Source organism: Ictalurus furcatus, chromosome 14 (genome assembly GCF_023375685.1).
Source record: "Ictalurus furcatus strain D&B chromosome 14, Billie_1.0, whole genome shotgun sequence".
NCBI classification, from domain to species: domain Eukaryota; kingdom Metazoa; phylum Chordata; class Actinopteri; order Siluriformes; family Ictaluridae; genus Ictalurus; species Ictalurus furcatus.
This window is the reverse complement of record NC_071268.1, coordinates 3,502,843-3,526,022: the sequence shown is the minus strand read 5'-3', so window position 1 is coordinate 3,526,022 and position 23,180 is coordinate 3,502,843. Positions and strand designations below refer to the sequence as shown.

Below are 23,180 nucleotides of genomic sequence, written 5' to 3'. Positions count from 1 at the left end.
AACAGTAAAAAAATGAGCTGCTTTGTAACATGTTGGCTATGAAACTATTCACACACACTCTATAAGCTTGATATAACTTTTCTTTTTATCCATGCAAATCCCAGTGACTCCACAACATAACTATGTAAACATTAACAACGATACAATCCTCAAACCTCGGTGAAGCGTTCAAACTACTTCCTGTTTGGTCAGCTGATCGGCTACGTCACAATTACGTCACAAACACGAGCCGCGTTTGTCCATATTTATATAGATATATATATATATTTTGTGCACGTTTTAAAACCGTAACTTAAGCTTTACGAAATGTTTATTTTTATTCGTATATGAATAGATCAAAGTAAGGTATAATATAGATTTGTTTATGCGTGAATGTGATTTGTCGATTTGAGGAAAAAAAAAGTTAAAATCCGATTTAAACAGTGATTAAAAAAAAATGAGTTGGGGTTATTTTATTATTTAAAAAAAAATTAATCTTCAAATAAATTGTCACCACATCACCTCACGATTAAGCAGTGAATATTAAACATCAAAAGTGAGCAGTGTTGATGCGACTCACGGGTCCGTTGAGATATGTCTTCCGGGTGGAAACTGCAACGCAGTGAAGTGCTTACGTATGCGCATAACTTTATTCACGGTGCGGTTTTTTAAATTGATTTATTATCATCCGCTCTCGTTTAGTTTATGTTACGCGTAAGCGGTTTTCTCTGAAAGGAAATTAGTATTCTCCGATACTAATATTCCGGACTACAAATCCTTGCTCTCTTGTTTCCCCCCGGCTTTATTATGTCAGCGGACACTGGGGCTTTTTTTTCTCTCTTTCAAAACTGAAAATAAACAAATCGTTGTCTGTCAGAGCTGAGTTGTTTTGGTGACGGAATGGAGGAGAAACCTTTAAGAGTGTAAGTCAGAGTCTGATTTTTTGTTTTGTTTTGTTTTTTTTTAACCTCGAATTGAATACAAGACTTTTAAAGCCGCGGGTTTTGTCTAACACTGCTAGTGTGCACTGGAGTAAAGCCACGTGCAGATCCTTACCTTTCCATTCGGGTTAATACATCCTTTATTGGTTTATTTATTTATTATTTATTTTAAAGCCTTGTTTGCGGTGATGTCGAAGGCAGAATCAGTGCTTTGTTCAACCGGGTGAACACAATTCAGAAGAAGAGCGGACAATTCGATGTAAGTCTGTATAAAACATTCTATTGAACACATTACAGGAAACTAAAGAGGTTAAAACGAAAGCTTGATGGTTCTTTTACAGCTGCTGTTATGCGTTGGAGATTTCTTTGGGAAGTCTCCTGAGGCTGAGGCGGAATGGGAGGCGTACAAGTCTGGAGCTAAGAAAGGTATTCCAGCCTCCTCAAAGCTCTCCTTCTCATTCCTCAGAGTCTTGGATTGGCACTGAGAGCAAATGTTTGTTTTTTTCTTCTTCTTCTTCTTCTTCTTCTTTTTCTTTCTTTACTTCAGCTCCTATTCACACGTACATTCTGGGAGCCGCGAGCCAGGAGACGGTGAAATATTTCCCCAGCTCTGATGGGTGTGAACTGGCTGAAAATATCATCTATTTAGGTGAGAGCCTTCTTCTGTAGTTCGACTGCAACACAGACGGATGTCGAACCGTCCCGCGTCAAAGGTTTGTCCGTTTTCCGCGGACGAAAAAGCGTCCCGCTGAGCGTTATCGATCGTAAAGGCGTAAAAAGAGGTCGTGTCGTGTTTTACTCTCCTCCTGTAGTCCTATAGATGATTGACCGGCAGGACTGTGTGGATTTCAGGGCGGAGAGGTGTTTTCACGGGAGCGTCAGGCCTGCAGGTGGTGTACGTCAGTGGCAGAGAGTCTCAGCAGGAACCGGCGCCCGCGCACTGTTTCACCCCGAAAGATCTCGCCGCCCTCGTCACGCCGCTGGCGTCCAGCTCTAAGTTTAAAGGCGTCGACATCCTTCTGACCTCGCAGTGGCCTCGAGGAGTCTGGCAGTACGGGAACAACCCGGCAAGTCTCGTCTGCTTAAAACATAACGTCGTATATCTGTAGACTTTTCTTAATTTTTTCCCCACCCCACAGTAATCGTCTTCGTCTTTGTTTTTAGGAAGTCGACACGAAGTTCTGTGGCGTCGCGTCTATCGGAAATCTGGCGGAAAAACTAAAGCCTCGCTACCACTTTGCTGGAATGGAAGGCGCTTACTACGAGCGACTGCCGTACAGGTCTGACTTCACGGACGTTATTGTGATACTCGCGATGTTTCGAAGGAGTTTGTATTGTATTCCCTTTCGTCTCCGCACAGGAACCATGTGGTCCTTCAGGAGAACGCCCAGCATGTCAGTCGCTTCATTGCGCTGGCGACAGTGAACAATCCCGGGAAGAAAAAGGTAGGCCGTACGTTTATAGACTCGTTAGCGCTGAAGTTATTCGCGTTCCTCGGCTGTGAGACGTACAGATGGAACCATCGCGCACGTGCGTGCTCTCTTTTCAGTACTTGTACGCGTTCAATATTGTCCCGATGAAAAGCATGGAGCCAGCAGCGTTGGTCAAACAGCCCGAGGACGTCACTGAGAATCCGTACAGGAAAGTGACGAAGGAGGGCAGAAAGGAGACACTCCTGCTTCCGTCCGCAGCTGCTGGAGAGGTGTGTGTGGGGGGGGGGGTCACACTTCATTATTTTCATGCCCAGGACTCTAATGATGTAGCGATACAAGCGCTTGGCGTTGTCACTTGTCTGTCTTGAACCTGTTTGTCGAGCAGGACGAGCCAGCTTCTCAGTTCTTCTTCGATTTGGGCCAGAAGAAGCCGCAGCATCATCGGCACCAGCAGCATCAGGGCGCAGGGAGGAAGAGGTGGCCGGACGGAGACGGCGACGGCGACAGATCCGTTCAGCACAAGCTCCCTCGCAAACCCCGTGAGTCGTGTCCGCTGGTCGCGCACTTCTCTTCGCATACACTTTTTATATCCGATTTGCGCTCTGGGCGTCTGCACGTGTGTCTTATCCCGTACGAAATGACGTTACAGGCTTTAATACGTGCTCGTGTCTGAATAGAAGATCACTTAAACCTAGGTCTGGACGGTTTTTAAGTCTTTTCAAGCTTTCGATTTCCTTACAGATCATTTCCTAGAAACAAACGCTTAAAATGAGCAAAAGTGATCTGGCAGTAAAACTGGAGCTGAAATAGTCTTTCTGTTTCTCTGCTCCGTCATGCTGCCCTCAGCTCAGCCTGCTGGACCGTGCTGGTTCTGTTTAGCCAGTCCTGAGGTGGAGAAGCACCTGGTCATCAGCATCGGGACGCACGTGAGTCCCACACACACTCCTGACCGCCTCAGATGTTCTTCACCGTTCCAACACACACACACACACACACACACACACACACACACACACACACACACGCTAAACTCATGAACCGATCGTAAGCGCTGTAGTGTGTTGCCTCCTCAGTGTTACATGGCGCTGGCTAAAGGCTGCCTCACCCCGGACCACGTGCTGCTCCTGCCCATCGGACATTACCAGTCGGTGGTGGAGCTGCCGTCTGAGGCAGTGGACGAGCTGCAGAAATACAAAAGCGCCGTCAGGAAGCTGTACAAGAGCCGCGGCCGACGCTGCGTCCTGTTCGAGAGGAATTACCGCAGCCAGCATCTTCAGCTCCAGGTGCAGTGACCTTTCCCCTCTGCCCTCTCTCCTCGCTCTCTTTTACATCTACCTCCACACCAGCGTTCGCGTTCGTCCGTGGCAGCTGCCCGAACGGACGGACCCGTAGAGACCCAGGGTCAGTCCAGCAGCACCACGTAAATGAAAAACGGTTGAGCCCGTGAACAAGCCGCCAGGCAGCAGGGTGGCGATCCGAGAGCCTCCGGTTCTCCGCTGGTCTTCAGGCTCACGCACATCACCGTCATCAGTTTAAGTCTGAGCAGACCGACGCTGTCTGCCCTGAAGAACACACAGTCTGAGGGATTTATTCCCAATGATGATGATCCTGAACATATTACATAAAATATCTGTTACTTCCATACTCGTGTTAATTGTCAGCTACGTTTGCTTTAATTCCAGCTTATCCCCGCCCCCCCCACTTTGTATATATGTCACACTAAGCGAAAATAACTGGCGACGTTCTGGCGATAGAGCAAATGTTTTTCCAAAACACTGCAGTGAAATGTCGTGTGTGTGTGTGTGTGTGTGTGTTCTGTGGGCAGGTGGTGCCTGTGCCCATGGAGACGTGCACTACTGAGGACATAAAAGAGGTGTTTACGGTGCAGGCTCAAGAGCAGCAGATGGAGCTGATGGAGATCCCGGAACACACCGACCTCAAACAGGTACCGCGGCCCACACACGGACCACCGGCGGCACGCGATACGAACGTAACGTAACGCCACGCCCTTTTTTCTCTTCGAGAGTCGACGCGCGTCACGTTTACTGTTCTTACCGGTTTGTCTGATTCTGTCTCTCTCTTTCCATCTTTCGGTGCAAGATCGCTCCCCCGGGAACGCCGTATTTCTACGTGGAGCTGGATACAGGAGAGAAACTGTTTTACCGCATTAAGAAGAACTTCCCTTTACAGTTTGGCAGGTGGACAATAGTGTTAGGTTTGAAATGTGTAGGTGATAATGTTTTAATTGTACCTTGCACAGTTACGAACATGTGTGTGTGTGTGTGTGTGTGTGTGTGTGTGTGTGTGTGTGTACAGGGAGGTCCTGGCGAGCGAGGCGATCTTGAACATACCCACACGCTCAGATTGGAGAGAGTGTAAAAGCAGCAGAGAGGAAGAAGAAGCTCTGACCAAACAGTTTCGCACCGACTTCCAGCCCTACGACTTCACCGTGGAGGACTGAGGAACATTTTCTCATCACACACACACACACACACACACACACACACACACACAGACGATATAACTTGTGTCTCGTGTCTCTTTTACCGTACAGACGACTTCTTCTTTTTTTTTTTTTATTTTAAATAAGTTTTTAAATGGATATTAACAGCTCTTTGTTTTTACTACTTTGTTTCTGACCGTCAATGCCTAAAGTTTTCCAAGGACACGTCTTGTTTTTTTTGTTTTTTGTTTTTTTTTGGTTAATTAAAGTTGTACAGTCAAAAATCTTTATCCAAACAGTCGCTCATTAAAATAGTTTTTGAATGCTTACGTTGATCATTTTCTGTACTGATAAATCATTATTCTGTTCTGCGTTTCTTCTTCGTAAAGCATCGTTCATCACGTTATATGCAAATGATCACGATGAGTCAACGAACATGCAAATTAGAGACGTAATCTTGCGACACATCACACTCCCTCTTTATTCCCTCATTTGCTGTTATAAGGAGAGGAGAGAGACACAAGACGAGACAGAGGAAGGGCTTAGTTATTAAGATGAGAGTGAAAGTACAGTGAGGAAATAATAAGGAGAGGCTGGAGAGAGAGAGAGAGACTGTTTATAGCTGCTCTGACGGAAGTGAGAACAGGATGTAACTTGCCCTAGAGTTGAAAGTGGATATCTTTACCTGCCTACTGTAATGTAAGGAAATCACCCTGATGCTGGTACTGAAGATCCGTTCAGCACACTCGGTACAGTCTGACTCTACAGTATACAGATGTGGATGAGGAATGAGTCACAGTCACACTATCCAGCGTCACCCTTTTGAGTCTGGTTCCTCTCGAGGTTTCTTCCTCGTGTCGTGTCAGGGAGTTCACCTCTGGCTTCTTCACGAAGGATCTAAATCTACGCTGTAACGGCTACGTGACCATCACGCCTGTACGTGTGGACCATCCCGCTCCAGACTGACTCCCTCTGTGCTGTTGTAATAACCCCCACGCTTCTGGGAAGGCTTTCCACTAGATTTGTGGGGATTTGTGTTCATTCAGCTACAAGAGCGTTCATGAGGTTGAGGTCAGATGCTGATGTTGGGATGTCGAGGAGGCTCCGGTTCCAGTTCATCCAGTTTAAAGGTGTTCAGTGGGGTTGAGGTCGGGGCTCTGAAGTCTTCTTCCAGTCCAACCTTAACACACCACGTCTTCCTGGAGCTCGTGTACACACACGGGGCATTGTTCTGTCATCCAGTGAAGGGAAACTGTAACGCTGCTCTATAATACGAAGACTTTTTATACAATTCCATGTTTCAAACTTTGTGGCAACAGTTTTGTGGAAGCAGCACATGTGGGGGTGACGGCAGGTGTCCACAAACTTTCGGCCATTGTAAAGGACTTTTAGTATGGCGCCTGCACTTCCGGGGGTGGGCGCGGTCAGCCTAAACGTCACAGGTCACGTTAAAAGTCACGGGGAAGAGGTCTTCCATAACGATGTTTACTGAATACTGAACACTAATAAAAAGACGCGAGCGGCGTGTAAACGCTGTTAAGGACTTTACTGAACGTTAATGAAGAACTGTTATCATGGATGAAGATGGATTACCGATCGTGGGCTCAGGTGTAGATCTTACGAAGGTCAGTGAAGGCTCTGGGTGTTGGTGTTGGTGCTGCTGCTGCTGCTTCGGTAATGTTGATATGAAATGTTGATATAAATGCGGTTTGTTCTCACCAGGTTCCGGCGATTCAGCAAAAAAGAATCGTCGCTTTTCTCAACCAGTTCATCGTCCACACGGTCCGCTTCCTCAACCGCTTTTCCACCGTGTGTGAGGAGGTAGCTAATGCTAATGCTAACGCTAACGCTAGAGTAAATGTACTTATAGTTGCCTCTGTTCCAGAGTGCTGTTAGGGTGTTGTTAGAATGCTGTTAGGATGTTTGAATGCTTGAATGCTGTTAGGATGTTGTTATGGTGTTGTTAGGATGTTTGAATGCTGTTAGGATGTTGTTCGGATATTTGAATGCTGTTAGGATGTTGTTATGGTGTTGTTAGGATGTTTGAATGCTGTTAGGATGTTGTTAGGATGTTTGAATGCTGTTAGGATGTTGTTAGGATGTTTGAATGCTGTTAGGATGTTGTTAGGATGTTTGAATGCTGTTCGGATGTTGTTAGGATGTTTGAATGCTGTTCGGATATTGTTAGGATGTTAAAATGCTGTTAGGAGGTTGTTAGGATGTTTGAATGCTGTTAGGATGTTGTGAGGATGTTTGAATGCTGTTCGGATATTGTTAGGATGTTAAAATGCTGTTAGGAGGTTGTTAGGATGTTTGAATGCTGTTAGGATGTTAGGATGTTTGAATGCTGTTAGGATGTTGTTCGGATATTTGAATGCTGTTAGGATGTTGTTATGGTGGTGTTATGATGTTAGGATGTTTGAATGCTGTTAGGATGTTGTGAGGATGTTTGAATGCTGTTAGGATGTTGTGAGGATGTTAAAATGCTGTTAGGAGGTTGTTAGGATGTTTGAATGCTGTTAGGATGTTGTGAGGATGTTTGAATGCTGTTCGGATATTGTTAGGATGTTAAAATGCTGTTAGGAGGTTGTTAGGATGTTTGAATGCTGTTAGGATGTTAGGATGTTTGAATGCTGTTAGGATGTTGTTCGGATATTTGAATGCTGTTAGGATGTTGTTATGGTGGTGTTATGATGTTAGGATGTTTGAATGCTGTTAGGATGTTGTGAGGATGTTTGAATGCTGTTAGGATGTTGTGAGGATGTTTGAATGCTTTTAGGATGTTGTGAGGATGTTAAAATGCTGTTAGGATGTTGTGAGGATGTTAAAATGCTGTTAGGAGGCTGTTAGGATGTTTGAATGCTGTTAGGATGTTTGAATGCTGTTAGGATGTTGTTCGGATATTTGAATGCTGTTAGGATGTTGTTATGGTGTTGTTAGGATGTTTGAATGCTGTTAGGATGTTGTGAGGATGTTTGAATGCTGTTGGGAGGTTGTTAGGATGTTTGAATGCTGTTAGGATATTGTTAGGATGTTAGGATCTTGTTAGGATGTTAAAATGCTGTTAGGAGGTTGTTAGGATGTTTGAATGTTGTTAGGATGTTGTTAGGATATTTGAATGCTGTTAGGATGTTGTTAGGATGTTTGAATGCTGTTAGGATGTTAGGATATTTGAATGCTGTCAGGATGTTTTTAGGATATTGTTAGGATGTTGTTAGGGTGTTGTTAGGATGTTTGAATGCTGTTAGGATGTTGTTTGGATATTTGAATGCTGTTAGGATGTTTGAATGCTGTTAGGAGGTTGTTAGGATGTTTGAATGCTGTTAGGATGTTGTTCGAATATTTGAATGCTGTTAGGATGTTGTGAGGATGTTTGAATGCTGTTAGGGGGTTGTTAGGATGTTTGAATGCTGTTAGAATGTTGTGAGGATGTTTGAATGCTGTTAGGATGTTGTTAGGATGTTTGAATGCTGTTAGGTTGTTAGGATGTTGTTAGGATGTTTGAATGCTGTTAGGATGTTGTTATGGTGTTGTTAGGATGTTTGAATGCTGTTAGGATGTTGTTATGGTGTTAGGATGTTTGAATGCTGTTAGGATGTTGTTAGGATGTTTGAATGCTGTTAGGATGTTAGAATGCTGTTTGGATGTTGTTAGGATGTTTGAATGCTGTTAGGATGTTTGAATGGTGTTAGGATGTTGTTAGGATGTTTGAATGCTTTTAGGATGTTTGAATGGTGTTAGGATGTTGTTAGGATGTTTGAATGCTTTTAGGATGTTAGAATGCTGTTTGGATGTTGTTAGGATATTATTAGGATGTTTGAATGCTGTTAGGATATTGTTAGGATGTTGTTAGGATATTGTTAGGATGTTAGAATGCTGTTAGGATATTGTTAGGGTGTTTGAATGCTGTTAGGATATTGTTAGGATGTTAGAATGTTGTTAGGATATTATTAGGATGTTAGAATGCTGTTAGGATGTTGTTAGGATATTGTTAGGATATTGTTAGGATGTTAGAATGCTGTTAGGATATTGTTAGGGTGTTTGAATGCTGTTAGGATGTTGTTGGGGTGTTTGAATGCTGTTAGGATGCTGTTAGGATATTGTTAGGATGTTAGAATGCTGTTAGGATATTGTTAGGGTGTTTGAATGCTGTTACGATGTTAGGGTGTTTGAATGCTGTTAGGATGTTGTTAGGGTGTTTGAATGCTGTTACGATGTTAGGGTGTTTGAATGCTGTTAGGATGTTGTTAGGGTGTTTGCTGTTACGATGTTAGGGTGTTTGAATGCTGTTAGGATGCTGTTAGGATATTGTTAGGATGTTAGAATGCTGTTAGGATATTGTTAGGGTGTTTGAATGCTGTTACGATGTTAGGGTGTTTGAATGCTGTTAGGATGTTGTTAGGGTGTTTGAATGCTGTTACGATGTTAGGGTGTTTGAATGCTGTTAGGATGTTGTTAGGGTGTTTGAATGCTGTTACGATGTTAGGGTGTTTGAATGCTGTTAGGATGTTGTTAGGATATTGTTAGGATGTTTGAATGCTGTTAGGATGATGTTGTTAGGATGTTGGAATGCTGTTAAGATATTTATTCATTTAGCAGATGCTTTTATCCAAAGTGACTTACAAATGAGAGAATACAAGCAAAAAGGATGTTAGAATGATGTTAGGAGTAGAAAGTTAGGATGGAGTTAGGATGTCAGAATGTTGTTTTAATGCTGTTTGGATGTTAGAATGATGTTAGAATGCTGTTATGATGTTGTTAGGATGATATTGATTGTTGTTAGGATGATTGTTATGATGCGCCAGGGGCATTAGGGATGAGCCAACATGATAAGCGATAATTCACACCTTTTGTAACCGAGATCAGTAAAAACACTTTATAATGCCAAAAAATATTTATACACATATCCAGATTCTTTAGATGTTCTCTTTTAAGAAGAAAACCTTAACATTGCATGATATATAAATAAAAGTGCATGATCTATAAAAAGTCATAATAGAAACATGTTGTGGGGGTGGATACCTTACGATAGCCTGGTTGCATAAGTATGCACACCCTTTTATAATGACACATGTGACTGTGCTCAGAGTTAATCCATCGCATATTCGGTAAATATTAAAAATGAAATGGATTGCCCATGAGTAAACAATGTATTATTTTATGTTGAAAGTCAGTAAAGATTGCAAATGACAAATACTCTAGAGTGATACGGAAGTTTATGTTATAAGTTATTAAAATATAAACAGAAGAGCGTTAAAATTGACCGTCTAAGTGAGGGCACCATACATGATAACTGATCATGTGACCTTTTTCTTTTTTTTTTTGCATTTTAAAACAGATTCAAAGTGTAATCCTTATATGAAGTGCAGTGGGAGTATGACACGTTAAAAAGTGGATCGTTGGTTAATTTTACATAGCCATGCTTAGTGTTTAGTACATTATTGGTGTCGGTTACAAAAGGTGTGAATTATCGGTTATCATCGGCTCATCCCTAATGCTCCTGGCGCATCCTCACAACATCATATCATCCAAACATCATCCTAACTTTCTAAACTCCTAACACCATTCTAACATTGTCTCCCTTTTTTACGGACTGTGACTGCATGCACAATAACACTTTTTTTTGTACAATTTTTACTGTAGAAACTTGCAGCGATATCGTTACGGATCCAACAAATCGAAACGACACTCAGCATCTTGGAAACAAAGGTGAAGTTTCTACTTGATGATTGATTTTTTTTTTTTCCCTCAAACTTATTCGAATAATAGTGAGAATGTGTATATGTACGAAATGTTGCATCGATGCATACGATGTTCAGGATGATAAGCAGTTCATAATTACTAGGCAGTCAGTCACTCGGCCGATCGCATTACATTTACTTCATAGAGTTATTCATCAGGGCAGATCCGAGCGCCTTACGGACCGTTCACACTGTCCTGTGCTGCCTTCTGTTCGCAATCCACCCATTTTTAATCTCCTCTTGGTCCTTACTCTGAAGCTGTCCTCAATCCCTGGTCTGGAGGACGTCACAGTGGACGGAGTGGATCAGAGGCCTTCTGCAGAGACCAACGGACCAGCAGTGGGATCCAGTACCCCTGTAGTCTCAACTGCTCCTTCTCCTCCTTCTGAGGTAGATCAGACTCGGACTCGGACTCTCGGACAAATTTACATCGGAAACGCGCCTGTATATTAATTTAACGAAGATTCATGTGATTTAAAGAAACTTTTGTTTGAATATTGATCTATATTTGGATGTTTTATCTCGTTCGCAGGTTCCTGGACAAGGGCAGGAAGGCTCTCAGGGGCATAAGGGAGAACCGGTGGCAGACAACGTGATGACTGTAGCCAAGGACCCACGATACGCCAGATACCTCAAAATGGTGCAAGTGGTACGTCTTCGTTCTTTCCCTGCTAGATGTTTACAGTAACTGCTGTTTCGTTACTACACGGTTGCACTCGTGTTGCGTTCATCATATCAGGAATACCACGAGCAGCTGCCTGAGGCTAACGCTCGCCACTGTTTCGTCTTCATCTTTTAGGGTGTTCCGGTCATGGCGATAAAAAACAAAATGATCCTTGAGGGTTTAGACCCCAGTCTCTTGGAGTGAGTATTTTTGTTTGTCTTAATACTTGTTTCATGTACTGCCAGTACACATAAGGAAATTGGTATTCATCACGGGAGGTTGATTAATCCCGCACATTGTAATGGCTCCGTATTTGCATAAAGAAACGCCCCTAAATCACCATATATGGTAAACATCTGACTTTTTAAAAAGTCCCAGTAGCCTGTCTGAGGTGCCGTTAGTTAGATACGACATGGAACGTGTTTAAAAATGTCTACGAAGATGAGCTTCACAGACGGTAGAGTTGGTTTCTTAATAAAAATGGTTTATTTCGCACTTTCACGAGTACGTATTTGGAAACATCAGCGTGCCAGACAATCAGTTTACCTGTGATTACACTTTTCCACCACTAGGGGTTCCTCAGGCACATGATAAATCACATTCTTAGCGTAGATGAGATGTAACATGTCTTTGTGACCTACAGCTCTCCAGACGCACCGGTACCAGACTGTAGCAAGAAGGCGACCGAAGACCACGATGACGCCAGCTCAGACAGCGAATCGTCTTTCAGTGACTGACCGACCGATCGATTAGTCCCGCCCTCTGACCTAATCACGGGCTCTGTACTGAACCGTAAATGTATGTAGTGTACACACGCACCCATGCTGTGGACGCTCACACGGACTACGCTTGTGCCTTCGACGTGGCTGTGGGTAACCTACACGTCTCTCTTTACGTAGTGGTAAAGGTTCGGATACATTTAGATATACACAAGAAGAGGACGAGAACTGGAGTCCTTTCTTAAAAAAATGTTTCTAAAAGAAAATATCCATGATTTTTTTTTTTTCTCTCATTAATGTTAGTATTTGATTATTTTTTTTTTTTTTTTAGTAAGTATGAATTACACTTGGACCAGGGATTCTAACAAACTGTGTGAAGTTCTAGTGTAACCAATCAAACGTGTGGGGGAACGCATGATACGTATGATGCCCCACCCCCCCAACACGTTCGTTATGAAAGCAAAGTGATCACACGGTCATTAAGGACATCACATGCTTTTATTTCCCAACACAGGAGTCACGCACATTGTGTAATTACATCCTTTTTATTGTGGGTTAGCATTACAGTAACATGGATTTAAAGTGCAAAAGCTATAACTGCATCATTATAGACCTTTATTTGCAATGTGCTAAATTCCTTCAGGCCTGAGTGATTAAATAACATGGATATAAACAGAGTATAAAAATAAAATTTGCTTATAAAACTTATAAAATTGATTTATTATTATTATTATTGCTTTGTTTAGTTTAAAATGACGACGACACTCCTACAGACTCGTACGTGTAATCAGACATGTCTCACAGTGACGGTCGTAACGTTGGACTCACGCGAACTCCAATAACTGGACGTTCACTTTCAAAGTGAACTGCTGTAAAGGACAATAAAAAAGAAAAAAAAAAAATCGAGTGAGTCACATGCTATAAACGGTGTCATGAGGGTTTATTTGAATGGCTTTTTTTTTAATGTTTCATCGTTACTGCTGTGAAGATGAGGAGTAGAAAACTCTATAGAACCGACCTTGAACTCTTGTATGTACGTGAAGAAGAAGAAGACGAACGTGAAGGCCGCTATCCACTCGCTCACAGCGCTCACAACATGGAATACGTAGTCCTAGAAATAAACACAAGGACAAACAATAAGTCTTTCTTCTTTTTTTTGGTGAATAACAGGACGTTTGATTCGCTGGTGTTTCTCAGTCTGTAATACGGAGGCAATAGGACCATCCGTCCCACGACAAGAGAGCTGACGGAAACATCCTGAGATGTGATGAAGTGATTACAGCGTTTATAGCACACCTTGTCTTCTGACGTCCGGTGCAATTTGTTCGTCTTCAGAAATGACGCACAAATTATAGCTGTAAGAAACGTTAAGGAACAAAAAAAAAAAACAAAACCCCAAACAGCTGGCCTCGTTCTCGTTTTGAAGCTAATGTGGTATTATACAAACACAAAGGATACTTGGAATTACTGCCAAGATCGCCACCAAGGAAAAGACGGCACGAATATGACACACGCGCTTTGAAGATCCGTAAGGATGGACCCTGTACGAGATGTGGGTCTGCATTACGATGTAAACCACTCCCCAAATGAAGAACATCAAGGCTCCAAAATCGTGGACCGCCGTCTGCTCTACCTCCTGAAACGGTCCGGAGACACGGCACAATTTAAACAAAGGCACAAATGAGACCTCTGGCATATTCGACTTTTACAGACAATACAGAACATGAAATGAATGGTTAGTGTTTCTGATCGTCCAGTCCAGCCAGTCGATCCGGCAAGAGCTCTGCTGAGATACCACTTACAGCGGATATAAAAAGGCTACACGCTTCTGGGAAAATGGCGGGTTTTGGGGTGGGTCCACCCTCCACCCTCGATGTGAAATTACAACGTATAAAAATTGAAGTCAAAACCAATCAGAAATCTTTTTTTTTTTGGGGGGGGGGGGGGGGGGCGGGGATAGGAAAAATAAAAATAAGTTACAATAATCAGGTTGCATAAGTGTGCACATCCTTTTATAAGCATTTTCTGAGATAAAAACGGAGCACCACGGTGACCTCGCCAACAACATGACGATGAAAACTTACCAAGGAGGCTGCCAGGAGACCTACAGCAGCGTTAAATTTGCTGCAGGAACATGTCGCAACAATCTCTCGTACTCTTCGCATGGGGTGAAAAAATCAAAATCAAAAAAATCACCTCGAACCATGTGGTAAGTGTGTTCTGGTCTGATGAGACCAAATTCCAGAAGGTATAATAATGATATAATTCCACAACGTACGCTTCGTGCAAGAAAAAAACGACGACAAAAGAACACCCACGGTGAAGCGCGGTGGTGGCAGCATCGTACGTTAGGGCTGATCCCCCCCCCCACCCCCCTCAAAGATCTGCCACGCTGATAGACTCTTACCCAAAAAGATCCAAGCGGTGTGAAGAAATCAAAAGGTGCTTCGACAAAAGCATTAGTTTAGGGGTGTGTACACTTATTTATGTAACTCTGTTATTGTATGTAGTTTTTTTTTTTTTTTTTTCTACGTAAGATTGTTTTTACTTTATTTGAATACTTCACATTGCAATTTCACATCGAACGTGCGAAAAGCTCTGAGAAAAACCTGCCGTTTTAACGTGGGGGGAGGGGGGAGGGGTGTAGCCTTATATATCCACTGTATTATTATTATTATTATTATTATTATTATTATTATTACTACAAAAAGCACACCTGAGACATGGGTGTAAGTGATCAAACCTGAAACGTTGCCACGAAGCACATGCCTATGCAAGAGAGCGTGGCGATGATGAAAGCAGCCAGGTTCCATCGAGGGGACACGCCACCTGTTTTTTCGATCAGCTTCTGCACAAACTTATATCTGGCAAACATGGTGGCAAACCCTAGAACAGATGTAGTGTACATTATGTGAGAACGCCAGGTCAAACGCGCCGGGTGTATTCCTCGGCCTCGACATAACGAGCATCTCGTATAATGGCGGGAAATCCTGGGTAACACCGTTTGTGTTTCATTTCTCTAGCCGCAGTTTGGGTTTGTGTGTGTGTGTGTGTGTGTGTGTGTGTGTGTCTGGACTCGAGTTTTTCCCACTGTCACGCTGAGAAGAAATACTTTCATTTTTTACAGAAAGAGAAATGAAACTGCTGCATTGGAGCATTTTCATGAAAAGTCCACTGTTTCTCAAGAAAGTCTTCGAGGTGGGGGTAAAGATGATGATATCTGTGCAGTGTATTTGTTTAGATTTGGTCACTCATCTCCCTTTTCTGCTTCTCCTCATGGCTATTAGTGCGAGACGTTTTCACGTCATCTGCTCAAGTCAGATTTACGTGTAGTGTTCACACCGAATTTTCATGATTTCAATCTGAAAGCTCTTTAACCACGCCGTATAATCTAACTGAATGTGTTTTAATGTATTTCATGCTGTATTTTAAAGGCGTATTACAGTCGCAATACGTATGAGAAGCCGTCTCGATCGCGTAGCCCGTACACCGACGTACGAGGAGGAGCGATCGTCCTACAGCTTAAATGAACCATCTTGTAAAAGTACCTTGTGGCATGGCATAATGATGTAATTCTTCTTCATTCTGATGTGTGTGTGTGTGTGTGTGTGTGTGTGTGTGGGGAAAAAAACAAACAAACGAGAAAAATTCCCACCTGCGAAAGCTGAAATTATTGCCATGAGACCGAATATGCAGCTCTCAGGAGGGGTCGCTCCGGTATCACTGGAAAAAAACCCCACAAAAACATATATACGTTAAAAATGTATACATTTATTATTCCTTCTTCTTGTTGTTGTTGTTTTTTGTTTTTTTTTAATAGTCATTCATTCATCTTCAGTAACCGTTTCCTTTTAGTCATCCTGGTCGGAATTCACGTTCCAGGAATTATAATCCGGGAAATTAAGAAGAAAGACGAGCGCAGGAGAAACAAAGCGTTCCTGAAAACTCTCGTGGGTGTTTTTTTTTTTTTTTTTCTTTTCTTTTTTTTTTCACGTCGTACGGATTTAGAAGCATCGTGCTCACGCGGGTGATTTTTACACGGACAACCCGAACCGAACCAGAGGTTTTCTGGACGCCCGGTCGTTACACCCGTAACACCCGTAACACCCCCGAAATTAGAAGCGTGCAAGTCGTACAGAACTCCTCTGGACAGTCCCTTCGCGCCGTTCCTTGACGGGAACTAAGACGGCCAGAGTGACGCCTAGTTCCAGCACGACAACGCGGCCGTGCACAAAGCGAGCTCCGTCAGAGAGAACCCGTCAGAACCCTGACCTCAAACCTGGAACAGGATGGTTAGGTGTAAACACACTACACTACACTACACTTCACTACAACTTCTGCAGAGTGCGTCTTTCCACGTCTTATTATTATTATTATTATTATTATTGTTATATCATTAGTACAGAAATAGAGTTGTTGTTGTTGTTGTGGTGCAGTGATTATTTGGCAGGTGTCGGAATAAGCGCGTTGAGGTGCAGGTAAGAGTTTTACAGGACTTGTAAAGTGCATAAGGTTTACAGGTGTGTTTGGTAAATCAGTGTGTGTGTGTGTGTACAAGCTCACTGCTTTGTTTTCACTGCTCTTTAGCTGAAAACGAAACTAAAGCCCCCTGGCAGCTGCTGTTACACACTTAATAATAAACTCAGTGTGATGTTCAACAGGAAACAAAACGGAAGAGTGTGTGTGTATATATATATATGTGTGTGTATATGGGTGTGTGTGTGTGTGTGTGTATAGAACAGTATAGTGTATATAACACTGTGAGTGAGTTGAAGCATTTGTGATGAAAGTCCTGATTGCACTGCAGAGGAATTCGAGCTTACCTGATGTAAGGGAAGATCACATCGATGTCCTGACGGGAAACAGCAATCAGGTAGTTCACTACAAAAGTGCACGAGGACCAAATGACAAGAAATGTTGGCAGGAAGCACAGCCCTTCTAGAAACCACACCATTGTGTGTTTACAGACATGCAGACATCACCAAGTACACTGAAGAGAAATCAAATCAAATCAAATCTATATCAGATATGAAGATGCTTATGGAGGTGATCTCTGCTCCAGCTTGCATCCATGGTACTAATCACAAACTGAACAACGTGGAAAGAAAAGAAGAAAAACAGCCAGAAGAAGGGGAAACTTCTCGCGAGTCACGTGACGTCAGCCCCGCCCACCTTTCTTCCTCACTGTGCTCATCATTAACGGTTACTCTTACCGCACTGAATCGACTCTTTCCCCGATCTGACACGGCTTCATTTACTTCATCACTCATTCGGAAAAACACTTCCCTCTACTGTAAAGCTCCTTCACTGTCTTAGGAACATAACTTTTTCTTTTTCCCAACTCTCTCCCAACCCCCCTCTCAATTTTAATCGATTCGTTTAAACGAGTCACCTGTGCGACTCACTTAAAAAGTGCTCCGAAAAGAACGACTCATTAATAAATGATTTCTTTCTATCTTTTCTTAGTTACATATATACTATACCTCTCTCTCTCTCTCTCTCTCTTTCTCTCTCTCTCTCTCTCACTCCATATAGCTATCTAGATCTGTTCTGTGTTAACCGTAACACCTATAGAACCTTTCCTATCAGACCAACCGATTTTTAGGAAAGTACACAGAAAGTACACGAACACACAAGTCTTGAAGTAAATGAAAGTCAATAACACGTGATATTTGGTTGTATATCCCTTTCTTGTGACTCACTGACATCACCGAACTGTTGGTTTCTTCTTCTGTGAAGCTTTTCCAGGATTTTACTGCAGCTTCTTTCAGCTGTTGTTTGTTTCGGGGGGTTTCTCCCTTCAGTCTCCTCTTCAGGAGGTGAAATGCTGCTCAGTTGATTGACTTGGCCAGTCTAGAACCTTCCACTTCCACGGGCAGAGCATGGAAATGCAGGTGTAATTATGTAAAGATTTAAATTTTCATTCCCCCCCCCCTTTACATTTAATACTACAAACTAAAAATCAACAAGATTCCGATACTACAGATCCCCAGCAGCTGAAGTGTCACTCACAGTATGTCTCTTATTTTTGTTCATTTTATGTAAGTAACAGAAGCTTAATACAGTGTTCTTCTTCTTCTTCTTCTTCTTCTTCTTCTTCTTCTTCTTCTTCTTATTATTATTAGTAGTAGTAGTAGTAGTAATAGTAGTTGTAGTAGTAATAGTAGGAGTAGTATTAGTAGTAGTAGTCGTAGTAGTAATTAGTAGTATTAGTAGTAGCATTATTATTAGTAGCATTAGTACTATTAGCATTAGTAGTAGTAATAGTAGTCGTAGTATTAGTAGTAGTAGCAGCAGTAGCAGTAGTATTAGTATAGTAGCATTAGTAGTAGTAGTCGTAGTAGTAGTGGTAGTAGTATTAGTAGTAGCAGCAGTAGTAGTAGTATTAGTAGTACTAATAGTAGTAGTAGTAGTAGTATGAGTAGTAGCAGCAGTAGTAGTAGCATTATTATTATTATTATTAATAGTAGTATTAGTAGTACTAATAGTAGTAATAGTAGTAGTGGTATTAGTAGCAGTAGTAGTAATAGTAGTAGTAGTAGTAGCAGCAGTAGCAATAGTAGTATAATTATTATTATTAGTAGTAGTAGTAGTAGTAGTAACAGTAGTAGTAGCATTAATATTATTATTATTAGTAGTGGTAATAATACTAGTAGTATTAGTATTCGAAGTAATAGTATTAGTAGTAGCCGTAGTAGTAGCCGTAGTAGTATTAGTAGTAATAGTAGTAGTACTATAGTAGTAATAGTATTAGTAGTAGTATAGTAGTATTAGTAGTAATAGTAGTAATAGTAGTCGAAGTAGTAACAGTAGTAGTATAGACTATAAAGTGTAATCAATGTGTGTAACTAGTAGTTTTTCCATAGTGAAGTGCTGAGTTGTTGTGACGTTCTAGGAAGAGAACCAAGTGTTGATTTGACATTCTAAGAAAGAGCCAAGTGTTCATTTGACGTTCTAAGAAAGAACCAAGTGTTGATTTGACATTCTAAGAAAGAGCCAAGTGACGTTCTAAGAAAGAACCAAGTGTTGATTTGACGTTCTAAGAAAGAACCAAGTATTGTGCCCAAGAAATCCTAAGTGGGGTCACGCAAGAGGCGTGTTTAAGTGTGAAATAACTTGGGGTGTACATCTTGTATTGTTAAATGTTATATGTGCTGTTTGCTGGTTAATTGTGCTGATTGCTGTTTTAATGTGCTAATTGATGTTTGAGAATTTTATATGTGCTGAATGTGGGTGTTGCATGAACCAGTGTGTGTGTGGGTGCTCGGAGGCCTCAGTGTGTGTGTGTGTGTGTGTGTGTGTGTGTGTGTGTGTGTGTGTGTGTGTATTCTTACATGCATGGGCAGGCCTGCATCTGTGTGATGGAAAGAATGAGGAAAAAAAGGAGGGAAAAAAACCCCAACATTGTGTGTGTGTGTGTGTGTGTGTGTGTGTGTGTGAGATCTTCAGATTGAGCTGGATAACACAGAAGTTTGTGAGATATTTCTGCTTTCTCAGTGAATGTGTGAATCTGGTTTGAGTGATTACCTCATTTGTACAGACTGTGGGGTGTGAATCCGGTGGGACTGTTTTGTATTATAATAATTACTTTGGTATCAATAACTGCTGTGGGTGTTTTAAAAATTGTGGAGCAGCCAAGAACTTGGCATTGTAAATATTTTGGACATCTGCCAAATTGCCCGTTGTGTAAATCACTTAGAACTTCTAGACCTGTATTATATAAAAATATTCCCAGATTGTATGATCCAGAAAGGGAGACTGGGTAGGTTATATGACGATTTACTGAAGGCGGAAAAGTTTCTCCAGTTACTTAGAATCTCGATAGTTAGACTTGGAAAATGATTCACTGTCATAAGGAATTGTGAAAACTCATGCTTGTCAAGCATAGCTTCGGCTTATTTTTATTTTTTAATCGTGGAGATGGATTATTCTGTTTTCAGTCCCATATTTAGCCTTTGTTGTGCTCCAGGTCGGGCGCACGGTGGCTTAGTGGTCAGCACGTTCACCCCTCCAGGGTCGGGGGTTCGACTCCCACCGTGGCCCTGTGTGTGAGGAGTTTGCATGTTCTCCCCGTGCTGCGGGGGTTTCCTCCGGGTACTCCGGTTTCCTCCCCCAGTCCAAACACATGCATGGTAGGCTGATCGGCGTGTCCAAAGTGTCTGTAGTGTATGAATGGGTGTGTGAGTGTGTGTGTGATTGTGCCCTGTAATGGACTGGCACCCTGTCCAGGGTGTACCCCGCCTTGTGCCCGATGCTCCCTGGGATAGACTCCAGGTTCCCCCGCGACCCTAAAAAGGAGTAAGCGGTTGAAGATGGATGGATGGAGGGATGGATGTGCTCCAGGTCAGAAAACTGTTAGCAAAGCTTGTTCATTTAAAATACTAAAAAACAAAATAAGAATAGAAATTTGCACTTTGAAAACGTTTCAGGCCCCAAAACGCTGTCGTTGTGTAAACTGCCTCTAAGCCTCTGTTGAGAAATGAATGAATCAGACGGTCAGAATGTAGAGGAGAGAGTCCATTTGGACCTTTCATTTATATCCCATAAATTAAGTGATAATACAGGGTTTCTCTTTTTATGCCTCGTGAGCAGAGAAATAAAAAGGAATATTTTTCTGTAGGCCTAAAAGGAGGTCTTAGTCCAGATTATAGAATACATGGCCAAGTTGTGTTAGCGATGTGTCGTTTGTGAATGAGTCGGCTCTACGAGTCGTCTCCTGTTTTAGTTATTTTTGTGAATTAACACAAGACGGAGTAATAGGATGATCTTTTCGCCACACTCCACGGCCACGCGCACTTCATGCACTAACTCAACGTTATGTTGACGTGTATGTGAGTGTGACAAATCACGTGCGATAACATTCTCCATTTAAATACATTTAATACATATATTTTAATAACATGGACAGAATAAAGGCGAAATGTAGAATCTGTAAGGTAAAAAATATGGTAAAATATCATATGGAGCAGGCTCTACACTCTAAAAAGTAATTCAGGGACCTATTAACACAACTTAATTAAATGTGTGGTTGCAAGATAAAAATTCTAATTCATTGATTTAATTCAGTATTTGAAGTTGTAAACATTATTCTGATGAGTTGTGTTGACATAATAGCGTTGATAATAACATCAACTTAATATTGTGCGTCATTTAAACTGAAATTTCTACGTTCATTGATTTTAAAACACAATTTAAGTTGAGGAAATTCTCTTGATAATTTCAAATCCCGTACCCATTTAACATGTCTGGACAAATTCAACAGGTAAGACTGTGTTAGAGGACGTGTAGACTGAACAAACACTGTACAAAGGACATTTCAATGTGACTATCATTTCATTTACAATTAAATTCTACTAAAGCAATGAATTTGGGAATGTTCTCAATTGTGATATGACCAATAGTGGACTCGTGTATAGGTTACGCCTGCTAATACGGTTGATGGACTATTTGTAGCTAATGCTAGTCATATTTAGCAGTGTCATTTGAATATCTACTCTTTAGTTTACTGTAGCGGTGGATAAGAAGGATGAAGTTTAATCGGACAAATCTGCTCATCTAGAGAGGGCTTTTCATTTGTGCTATAGGAAAGAAAAGCATGACTACATTTCTGCTCATTCGTGTAAACGTCAACTACGCGGTGTAATCTAATTTCACGTACTGACACAGTTAAAAAAAAAAAAAAAAAAAAAAATCTTTTGTCGTTCACACACATCCTTCTAGCTCCAGTGTAGTCAGTTTGCTCTTTGAGCAGCCTTTGAAATGTGGATAGTTCTATGAGAGATAAAAGTAGTAGACGCAGAGTGATTCGATTTTGTCTAACTCAAAGCAAAATATACTAATAGTAATAATGTAACTCCTGTTTTACTAAGTCGAGCAGTGTAAGTTCTTTCGGCGTGTTGTATTCCTGTTGCACAGTGATGAATAATTTGCTGCATATTTCTCTTTAAACGCTGTCTATTTCCAGCGATGAAGAATTTAAGGTTTGATGGTAATATTCGTCTGCACTTATTTTCAGATGTATTTTATGTCTATTGCAGATGTGTTCTCTGAGTCCTTCACATTAGAATGAGATGAATAGTTAATGTTGAATTCGGGTTTTGCATGGATTACACGTGTCTGGATCGGGCAGCGTTGCATGGTGCATGGGGGTTTCTTTTGTTGTTGATGTGACCTGTTGTGCTGATGTGGGTCTCACTGCAGGGACATGTTTGTTAGTTTAATTCAATTACAGTCTCTTTGCAACAGTGTAGTTTGAGTGATTTGTTTCTTTTCTGAACCGTGGACTGGTGAATAGAATAGAATAAAGTAGTTGTGTGATGTACGGTGTGCTACGGATATGTAATACAGTGTATACGAAACACAAGTCGCAATATTTAAATAATACAGTGAAATGGTCACAAACACGAGCAATGGAGCGTATACTGCACAATCTGGAAAGCAACTGAAAGTCCCTTTATACTGTAGCCGTGATTGTGCTGTGAATTTAATGCAGGGGTGTGAGATCTGGGAATTGCAGTCCATGGCAGCCATGTTTGTAGGCCGCAGTGCAGGATGGGAAATGGAGTCCGTGACACGAGTAGACGTAACACCAACTTAATACGATCAAATACGGTTTAAATGACATGGATACATTTATAAAGGGAATTTTTTTTATGCCTTTCACAAATGGCGCTCGGCGAAGGAGACTAATTGGTGTTAAATCGAAACACAGCTCATGGATGAGAGATTTTATGTTCGACTAAGCTAAATACATATACGCATTACTCCTAATTAGATATATTTAAAGAAAGTGAACAAAATTGAAATGTGTCGGAGGGTCTGGGTGATATTCTGAGTGTGGTACAGGGGGTTAAGAGTAACATGTTATAAATTAGTAAGGGAAAACGGGTGCATGCACTTCTACCCTTTAAACTAAACACTATTGTTGTACACAGTAATAAAAAAAAAATACAATAGGTTGTTCTGAATAATGATCTCAACCTCATATACTCTGTTTTTTAGTTCTGTATTATTGGGATTATCACTCACTAACATGTTAGATTAGTGTACATCACAAATAGTCGTAGACTAAAGGATTTTTTCCCTGTTCACCAGAAGGATATTAAGAAAGGAGTTCAGGAAGGGATAAGAATGAATCTTTGCCGCTTGGGGTTGTGTTTTTGACTAGAACTAGAACTCTTTGACAGATTAACTAAACATGAGAGTAGGAGACCCCTTTATGAGAGGTGATTAGAGTAAAGAACATTGCACTGAGATTAAA

General features: G+C 41.5%; 4 protein-coding genes across 7 annotated transcripts in view; 2 read left to right on the top strand and 2 right to left on the bottom strand.

Annotated features, from left to right (window-relative positions):
* klhl42 (kelch-like family, member 42) overlaps window positions 1-586 on the bottom strand; it is a 3,053-nt gene extending 2,467 nt beyond the window's left edge. The window contains exon 1 of the mRNA XM_053641545.1: window positions 1-586. This exon is cut by the window's left edge and continues 978 nt beyond it. The gene's annotated coding sequence lies outside the window, so the exon portion shown is untranslated.
* A 209-nt stretch (window positions 587-795) lies between these two features.
* cwf19l1 (CWF19 like cell cycle control factor 1) lies at window positions 796-5,125 on the top strand. The gene is made up of 14 exons (XM_053641544.1): window positions 796-902; window positions 1,095-1,179; window positions 1,262-1,346; window positions 1,468-1,569; window positions 1,773-1,987; window positions 2,085-2,200; window positions 2,281-2,365; window positions 2,470-2,622; window positions 2,739-2,892; window positions 3,200-3,279; window positions 3,427-3,636; window positions 4,179-4,298; window positions 4,454-4,551; window positions 4,670-5,125. Exons 1-14 carry the CDS (start codon window positions 880-882, stop codon window positions 4,812-4,814), a joined length of 1,671 nt encoding a protein of 556 aa, XP_053497519.1. The 5' UTR covers window positions 796-879; the 3' UTR covers window positions 4,815-5,125.
* A 131-nt stretch (window positions 5,126-5,256) lies between these two features.
* On the top strand, window positions 5,257-12,633 carry washc3 (WASH complex subunit 3). Of its 2 annotated transcripts, XM_053641549.1 has the most exons (7): window positions 5,257-6,421; window positions 6,519-6,617; window positions 10,440-10,505; window positions 10,796-10,927; window positions 11,070-11,186; window positions 11,337-11,401; window positions 11,845-12,633. In XM_053641549.1, the coding sequence occupies exons 1-7, from the start codon at window positions 6,371-6,373 to the stop codon at window positions 11,936-11,938; spliced, it is 624 nt and encodes a 207-aa protein (XP_053497524.1). In that variant the 5' UTR covers window positions 5,257-6,370; the 3' UTR covers window positions 11,939-12,633. The 2 variants fall into 2 exon arrangements, with proteins under 2 accessions (XP_053497524.1, XP_053497525.1); XM_053641550.1 differs by lacking the exon at window positions 6,519-6,617.
* dram1 (DNA-damage regulated autophagy modulator 1) lies at window positions 12,231-17,410 on the bottom strand. Of its 3 annotated transcripts, XM_053641548.1 has the most exons (7): window positions 16,744-17,410; window positions 15,576-15,643; window positions 14,664-14,806; window positions 13,379-13,556; window positions 13,217-13,275; window positions 12,939-13,031; window positions 12,231-12,789 (listed from the first exon to the last, which is right to left on the bottom strand). In XM_053641548.1, the coding sequence occupies exons 1-7, from the start codon at window positions 16,872-16,874 to the stop codon at window positions 12,745-12,747; spliced, it is 717 nt and encodes a 238-aa protein (XP_053497523.1). In that variant the 5' UTR covers window positions 16,875-17,410; the 3' UTR covers window positions 12,231-12,744. The 3 variants fall into 3 exon arrangements, 2 of the variants coding, with proteins under 2 accessions (XP_053497523.1, XP_053497521.1); XR_008387683.1 differs by having other exon boundaries at window positions 12,939-13,275; XM_053641546.1 differs by lacking the exon at window positions 12,231-12,789 and having other exon boundaries at window positions 12,856-13,031.
* Window positions 17,411-23,180: the final 5,770 nt, after the last annotated feature.

Coding starts and splice junctions, on each gene's coding strand:
- washc3 (XM_053641549.1), top strand. CDS start 6,371: ATGGATGAAGATGGATTACCGATCGTGGGCTCAGGTGTAGATCTTACG. Junction 6,618..10,439: donor TTTCCACCGTGTGTGAGGAG/GTAGCTAATGCT, acceptor TTTTTACTGTAG/AAACTTGCAGCGATATCGTT. Junction 11,187..11,336: donor ACCTCAAAATGGTGCAAGTG/GTACGTCTTCGT, acceptor TTCATCTTTTAG/GGTGTTCCGGTCATGGCGAT.
- dram1 (XM_053641546.1), bottom strand. CDS start 16,874: ATGGTGTGGTTTCTAGAAGGGCTGTGCTTCCTGCCAACATTTCTTGTC. Junction 13,276..13,378: donor GATCTTGGCAGTAATTCCAA/GTATCCTTTGTG, acceptor CGTTTCTTACAG/CTATAATTTGTGCGTCATTT. Junction 13,032..13,216: donor ACCGGACGTCAGAAGACAAG/GTGTGCTATAAA, acceptor GTTTATTTCTAG/GACTACGTATTCCATGTTGT.
- cwf19l1 (XM_053641544.1), top strand. CDS start 880: ATGGAGGAGAAACCTTTAAGAGT. Junction 2,201..2,280: donor TACGAGCGACTGCCGTACAG/GTCTGACTTCAC, acceptor GTCTCCGCACAG/GAACCATGTGGTCCTTCAGG. Junction 2,893..3,199: donor CAAGCTCCCTCGCAAACCCC/GTGAGTCGTGTC, acceptor TGCTGCCCTCAG/CTCAGCCTGCTGGACCGTGC.